Source organism: Cornus florida, unplaced genomic scaffold (assembly GCF_030987335.1).
Source record: "Cornus florida cultivar Cherokee Brave unplaced genomic scaffold, ASM3098733v1 CherokeeBrave_3.0.0_Hap2_Chr11, whole genome shotgun sequence".
NCBI classification, from domain to species: domain Eukaryota; kingdom Viridiplantae; phylum Streptophyta; class Magnoliopsida; order Cornales; family Cornaceae; genus Cornus; species Cornus florida.
Genome location: NW_026775581.1, coordinates 119,175,261 through 119,183,401, shown reverse-complemented (window position 1 = coordinate 119,183,401; position 8,141 = coordinate 119,175,261). Strand labels below are relative to the sequence as shown.

The 8,141-nt window shown below is 32.3% G+C and overlaps 1 protein-coding gene and 1 pseudogene across 1 annotated transcript; one reads left to right on the top strand and one right to left on the bottom strand.

The window, feature by feature from the left end:
• The first annotated feature begins 4,476 nt into the window (after window positions 1–4,476).
• LOC132281983 (egg cell-secreted protein 1.4) lies at window positions 4,477–4,851 on the top strand. Its single transcript, XM_059783627.1, has one exon. The coding sequence runs from the start codon at window positions 4,477–4,479 to the stop codon at window positions 4,849–4,851; it is 375 nt and encodes a 124-aa protein (XP_059639610.1).
• Window positions 4,852–5,432: 581 nt separating this feature from the next.
• Window positions 5,433–6,190, bottom strand: LOC132281982 (citrate-binding protein-like; annotated as a pseudogene).
• Between the last annotated feature and the right edge of the window lie 1,951 nt (window positions 6,191–8,141).

The window sequence follows — 8,141 nt, the reverse complement described above, 5'->3', positions numbered from 1 at the left end:
TTTACAAGACAAGAAGTATTAGAAGTTATATTCACCAAGGCGAGATCCAACAATTCACTAAAACAAATTGGTGCAAAATTTATTTTCCTTATATAAAATACCATTAACAACTATAATTGGTTACATAATTATAAATATCCTGACATTATAGTTTATCCCATTAACAACTATAATTGGTATTGTTACCCAAAAGAAACCAACAAAAAATTTAGTTTATATTCATGCTGATAGTTTGACTAATTTGTCAGCGTTAATTAATTAAGAGTTTATTTGTCAAAGTTAATTAATTAAGACACAAATATATGCCAAAATAATCAACTTTAAATTATTTTTAAAATAAATTTGAAGTAGAGCATTGGAAAATAATTGTTATTAGTTATTTAAAAATAATAATATTCAAACACAAAAATAATTACAAGTGTCGTGTTACTCGAGTTGTTGAATTGCTCCCTAAAAAGTCCGTGTTCAAGTCTTGAGGCACTCATTTGAGTCGCAAGAGAACCTAAATTTGACTCATCTCATGTTATACGGCCTACACCAAAGGTCGTGTAACTTAATAACATCCTCTCTACATTTCAAAATAAAAGGTGAGTGTCCAAATTTTCACACTTTGTAGTATTTTATCTACCTTTTGAAGTAAAAGGTGAGAAGTTCAATTCTAGTAAAGACAAACGGATATATAAGTTTCTTTTTAGAAGTTTCAAAAAATATATATATATATTTTTGTGGAGATATAATAGATGCACAAAAGAAAAATAGAAAGAAAGATCAGTGAGTCATATTTGTAAATAAAACCAACTTTAATTAAAGTTATAAATGAATCAATGTATTGGTGAATCACTCCGACTTGGACTAACTCATTCGTATTATTACGCAAGTCTAAAAAGAGGCTATTCACATAATTATTTTTGCAGCATTTGTGATTAGATGGGTCCAAAAATCAATAATTTCATCAACACTTGTTTAAATGCCATTTGCTTAATTTATGAAAACGAGAATTTAAAGGTAGAAAAGAATTAAAAACTCATAATTGCATGAGAAATGCGTAATCTTGATCGGCTTCCTAATTAGCTTTGCCGCATGGAAACATTGTTCTGCAGTAGTAGTATTTTCGGTTCAGGAAACAAAATAATCCACTACGAGCCACGTAAAATAAAGTGGGCCCAGTGAACAGTGGCAGAATATGCTACACTAGTGGGCCTGCGGGCCCGTTATAGAGTCACGATCAGATATTTTCAATGAGTGCGAGGCGACACAACTGGGCTTTATGTATGCTTGCTTAGAAACTAAACTTGTGATGTATGTGTGCATTGATATACAGTGTTGTAAATTGTAAAAATAATATATTTTCCCTTTTCTGTTTTCATGAGTACTAATGACCTTTTCTTTTTCTTTTTATTGATTCCGAGTTCCAACTAATTTCATTCACAAAGGCATAGAAACCCAATGATCGATAACACTTTGAGATTAAAAGATTATTTAAAATAATTATTTTTTATTAATTGGAACATGTTGCACAAATTGTTAGTGGGATATTTTATCAAAATGAGAATGTTATGAGTGGAGTGATTAGAAGAGATGAGGTTACTAAAAGTATAAAAGAAAAATAAGTTGTGGCAATAAGAAAGGAGAAAATTGTATACTTAGATAATTTGGATATTTATTTTGAGACATAGAGACACCTAAATTATAAGAAGACGGCTACTGTCAAAGTTTATTATTTTCAATGTAACAAAAATAAGATAGGATGGGGTTTTTTGAACATTACGTTAAAAAGTTAAATGTAGCAAGTAAAATGACATGTTAGAGAAAAGATTGGAGAGAGAAATAATTTATGTGATCGACCCCATTCATATGGGATTAATGCAAGGAAGACAAAAATGTTAAATGACTTCAAAATAACTTTTAATAAACTAAATTATTTTTTCTAACGATTCTTATAATCGGGCTCGGTATGATTTTATTTTATTATGTTGAATAGAATGATTCGATGTTTGACAAAATGTTGTTTTTCCAAATCGGGTGGTTTCACCAAACTTCAGTTAAAAGCCATAACGGTCAAATTTGTTGTAATCCACAAATTGACAAATAGAACATGTGCTAACAAATGGGCTGTCCAACCAATTTCAACCCAACTATTATATTCATTAATATATGCTTCTATTCTCCAATTGATGACATAATTGCCAAATGCCGGATGCTTTTTGAAATTATTCAGACCGTTGGTGAAAATGCAAGAGAGGTACTCGTCACTTTTACGTCTTAAAATGAAGTTACTTCCAAGTCCTTCTCTGAAATAATTAGGAATGGCAAAATATTTTGTCCCATTTTATCCGATCAGCTTAGAATGAACGGGATGGAAAAGGTTACCCCGCTTCATCTCATTTTTAGTAATAAATTACAATTTATTCTTATACTTTATTTTATATTTAATAATATTAAATTTATATTAAGCAAGTCTTAGTTTATTATATTCCAATCACTAATCTAAATACTCAATTTTCTTTTATATTATTCTTATTTCAGATTTTTTATGTATTATTTTGATATTTTAACAATAATTTTAGTCTTAATTAAGTTTCAAGTGAGAAGATGAATCTTGTTTTTATTTGCATAAGAGAAAAAAATATTATTATCATTGTTAAGCATTAGTTTTATTATTTACTTTTGTTAGATTCGTAATTGTTCGTATTACAATTATGAAAAAATTATACAAAATCATCCAAGCTGCGCCTGCCTCGCCCCGTTTATTAAACGGTTTTGGCGTGGGCAGAGAGGGGCAGAGCCAGAAATTTTTACTTGGGAGGGATGAAGTAGTAATATAAAATTAAATTTTAAAAATAAAAGATATAATTGTAACGATTTATTTATTTTTGGTACATTTTTTTAGAGCACATTTATAAATAATACGAGGAAAATTAAGAGAGAATATTATTTAAGATAAATGAAGTTGTCAATTATACATCACTCTTTTTCTTCTCTTTAAATCATAAAATATAATTTATATACGTGTTTGTATGTGTATAATATATATATATATATATATATATATATATAAACATAGTAATAAAATGTTGTTGCAAGGATTGCAACAATATTTTTATTAGATTTGAAATTTTAAAAGCAAAATTAAAGGCTTGAAAGTATTACAAGTATTTCCTTTGTAAACAACCTTCAATTACTATAGAAGCACCTTCAACTACCACATATAAGTAACTTAAAATTATTAGAAATTACAAACGATTTTTTTAAAAAAATTTTGGAATCCCCTCTCCATCGCCCTGGTTGGAGATGCGAATAGCTATTTGAATATGCAAGAAATTGCTCCCTTTATTAGAAAGGTTAATTTTTTACGCTTCAATTAAATCTTTTACATTTCTGCCCTTCTTCTATTTATAGAAGTCTATTCTTACCCTAAAAATCATTTGGTTATTTCTAAGGATAATATGGACTTCATTTCTTCTCAATGGGCTTGATCTGCACTTGGGCCGTCATTGGGCCTCCTTCTTTACTGGTGGGCCAGGTTGAACCTGGCCGAGTGGAATTTGATGCCCCTTCACTATTCTAAACCGGGATGGGGATGGCATTTCCCACCCCACCCCCATTGCCATCCATAGAAATAATGTAAAATGTTAGTTAATTTAGTAAACCACCCTGGATCAAATTCAAATAATTGAGAAATGCATGTGTTTGTCGAGTTGAAGTGATTTTTCATAAGATTAAAGGTCCTAAAATGGCACAAAGCCTTGTAGCCCGAGAAGCTGATGGGCCCAACTGAGCCTATGTCAAAAAGGATGTCCTACCCAAAAGCGTGATTCTGTAGGCGGTTAACGACCTGGGAAACAAGTTCGATCATTGGTTGTAATAGCCGAAAGCGTAACAAGTTCTGAGTTGGTCCAGCCCAATGGATCAAATATAAACGGGTCTAGTCCAGGATCGAACTTGGGCTAAAGAGCTTACATAGGAGAATAACTAATAAGATCAATTGGGTGCCTATTAAATATGCAATTAAATTATTGTTCTCTTGAAGTCACAACCTCAAAAACTTGAAATCAAACAAATCATATCCAGTGTCCTGGGTTCGAATTATTTCTGTTCCGCAAGTCCGTGACTTAAATATCACCTGTGTCAATACAAAGAAAATATAAAAATTAACATATATATTTTTTTGAAGCGGGTTAGAATTTTTAATAATTTATAGTCCTCTGCATTCTGTAACTGCAGAGGACTATTGTTACAGAATGCAGAGGACTATTGCTTGCATTCATTGGTATTGAATCCTCCACTCCCCCATTATTTGGTCCAAAACTCTGAAATTTTTAATGCAATCAATAATGGTGTTTGATCAATGACCGTTATGGCTTTTGGGATTTCCAATTAAATTAAATCACATAAATTCATCACATTTCTCTCCTCAACCTCCCTCACTATATAAATTCATTCCCTACCTTCAACTTTTCATCATCTGTCAATATCATGGCTCTCAAATGTGTGTTTCTCGTGCTCATCACCATCACATGTTTCGTAGCAAATACAAACTATGCAAGTGCAGCTAGAGAGCTGCCTGCAGCAGGGGCGAGACTCGATGGCAGTTTGATCGATTACTTCAATGCACTCACAGAGTTAAAATCACGCTCGAATGAGATTGTTCTCTTCTTCGTGAATATTGAAACGAATATCGGTCCTGCATGTTGCCAATCCATCGCGATGATCACCCACCATTGCTGGCCTGCCATGTTGACTTCCCTCGGTTACACAGCACAGGAGGGTGACATACTGCGAGGCTACTGCGACGTCTCCTCTGCCCCTGCTCCTACCCCTTCACTGCAGCCTCTGCCCGCGTTTAATTAATTCGGTGGTGATGGTTTGGTATGGCGGGAAAGTTTAATTAGTAGTACTTTACTGGGATGTTGAGAGTTCTGAGTAATAATTATCAGTTTCTGATATGGCTTTGGTTTGTTTCTGTTTGCTCAAGTTGTGTGTCCTTTTTGGTCTTTTCTTATAACTATCATGGTGTTTGATGTTCTCTTGGAGATTTTAATAAGTGAAAATTATATCGTACTATGTTGTAAGACTTTGATAAATTTTCTTTTAGACTCATGGAAATGAATTGTATATGATCCAAAACGTTAAATTTTACTATCATAACTGGATGCTAAAATTGTTCTAGGACTAATTTAATGTCTCGGAAAATTGGGATATATCATATATATATATATATATAATCTTAAGGCAAACAATACTGATTTTGGTTACGATGATTATAATGCAAACTCCATCAATAAAACACAATCCGATGATTTTGAAGTTATGCTAAAACATAAAAACATATGATATATATATATGACTGGCCAAGCTATTGCATGGTGTTTACAAGGACTAGATAAATTTAACAAGATATATACATTAGTTATTCTTAAAAATGATGATGATCAGTCGTATTTCCGGAGAACTTTAATGTCCTTCCATCGCGATTCCATGTAGTGTGAATCATGATTTTGGGCATATACTCTGCACTTGAAGGTATGAGACTTTCCTCCATGACCATGTGCCTCTAACACTCGAATTCCATCAACAAAACCCTTCAATTTTGCAGCATCTACGTCGTGGATAACATTAAGCCGGAACCACCTGTCATAGATGTGTGAAACCAGGACCTTACGCCTAAAGTACATGAGCGAACCATTGTAGACTCGAACCATCAGAGTCGTGGCGCGAGGAGGGGCTGCACCGAATACTTACATAATGCACACACCTGATGTTCCATTAGGCACATAGCCATATCCTTCAAACTGACACACACCTGAATAGTAGTTGTAACCCTGCAGAGAATTAAGAAATTAATGAGAAAAAAATAATTATATGTTCTTTTATATCATATAATTAATTAAGTGTTCGAGTTGCTTACTTGTATACCAATCTCAGTTCGAGGTTTTGTGTGGCTTGTAGGATTATGAGGCTTGTCCGTGGCAAAAACCCAGAGTTTGTGAACTCCATGAAAGAAACTATATTGATGATCTTTGGGGATGTTGTAGGGTTTCTGAATGTGGTAGTAGGATTGATTAAGTGGTAGAGAAGTGAACCCTTTTGTTGGACTAGTAGTAGTAGGTTCCCGGGCAATGGCTTGGTGTATAAGGAATTGAAGAATGCTCAAGTAGAAGAATGAAAGTAAGGAGTAAAAATAAGTCATTTTGTTATGAAGAATATGAAGTATATGGGCAATATAATATATATATATATATAGCATGAGGAATGGGTAAATGATTTTACTTTGAATGGTCCGTAGTAGGAACAAGATTTTGGTGTGGTTATATTTTTAAAATTTCTTTGCAGGCCGTTACGTGAGATTAAGTAGTAATTAGGTTCTCAGTGAAATTGAGTGAAATTAAATTAAAATGAAAAGGGGTAAGATTGACCAAGGAAGGTAAAACTAAAATATTGTGGAGGAGACCCTTATTGTATCTTAGTACTTTTGTTGTCCAATTAAACTAAAAAAGAAAGAATCATCTCTTATAAAGAAAAAAAAGGGAAAGAAAAAAAAAAAAGAAAAAAAAAAAAGAAAGAAAGAAAACATGGTGCTTCTACTGAGATATTATATTCGTTTTTCATTCTTTCCTCCTTGATTTACTCTTTGATTTAATTGTGTATTAATACAATATAAACATATCAAGAAATACAAGTGATAAGAGAAATGTAGCCCCAGTGGTTCTTGATCCATGAATGTAAGTCTTAGTGCTAAATCATGCATATATTGTATTCTTAATCTTTCTCTATTTCATCTTTCTATTTTACATCTTATATTTCCACATCATAAAGTTAAGATGGTATCAAAGCAACGATCCTATATCGTTGCAAAAGCTCCTACGAAGTAAATTTGACTCGTGTTTCACATGCCCACGCGACGCATACTTCTGCGAGTAGATCTCACTTGCGCTACACGCGCCCACGTGCTCCTTTGTTCTATTTCTGTAGTTGTCAGAGAGCCGACTATTCCCTGGCGTTGTTCCGGCCTTTCGGATGTTTTTCGCTCTACCACCGTTTTTGACTATTTCCTGGCATTGTTCCGGCCTTTCGGATGTTTTTCACTCCATTATCGTTTTCAAGATTTCATCTCCAAACTCAAGTTGGCTTCGAGAAAGCCATTTTGAATTTGCGGAAGAATATTGAAATATATATGTATAATATATTAATATACATATATATTATATTCATTTTCCTTTTTTTTCCTCCTTTATTCAGTCATTAATTTAATCCTTTTGTCTGCAACTTTATTCCCTATATATTGTGTATTAATACAATGAAAACATATCAAGAAATACAAGTAATAAGAGAAATGTAGCCTTGACTCTTGATCCATGAATGTAGGCCTTAGTGCCCAACCATGTATATATTATGTTCTTAATCTTTCTCTATTTCATCCACTTTTTCTTTCCCCTCACAAACAGTAAACTAAAAACTTTCCAAAATTAGTCGAAGAATACAAAAGAAAATAATCACAAATAGAAAATTATAACTCTTGTTTTATAAGGGTTTTATAAATCTAAACTGACAAAGTAAAAATTTTTAAAAATATACCGTTTGAATATATGGAATCAATTTAATAGTCAAAACTTCCTTAACTATCAATTTTAACAAAACAAATATAATATTATCTCTAGTGATGAGAAGAAGGAGAATTTTAAATTTCCGGTTAGTCACATAACTTTTTAATGACAATCGAATATTTAATTTGTCACAATGCAATATTTGTTGACGCTCACCACAACAACTTCAAAAGAAAAAGAAAAAAAAAAAAGAAAAAGAAAAGAAAAAATCTTCAATGTAATGTCTAATATTATATATTTCAAATAAGTGATCATACAATTTTTTAACAATACGGTAAAATAAAAGTCATAAATGTGTTGGATTCGATATTATCTAATAGACTATATCAATTTGATGATCAAATAATCTTTCTAGAGCCCTTTCTGTCAGGCCAAGAACTAGATTTATGATAATCAATTTGTGTGTGTGTATATATATAATGCTACATAACGTCACCCACATGGTGACATGCACATTGCACAATTATTCAGGGGACAAAAAGTATGTTAAGTGGAGGTAGGCCAGTTTATGCTTGGATTTTCTCACTCTATTTTATC

What these genes read in the sequence shown, in the direction of transcription:
- LOC132281983 (XM_059783627.1), top strand. Translation starts at nt 4,477, where the DNA reads ATGGCTCTCAAATGTGTGTTTCTCGTGCTCATCACCATCACATGTTTC.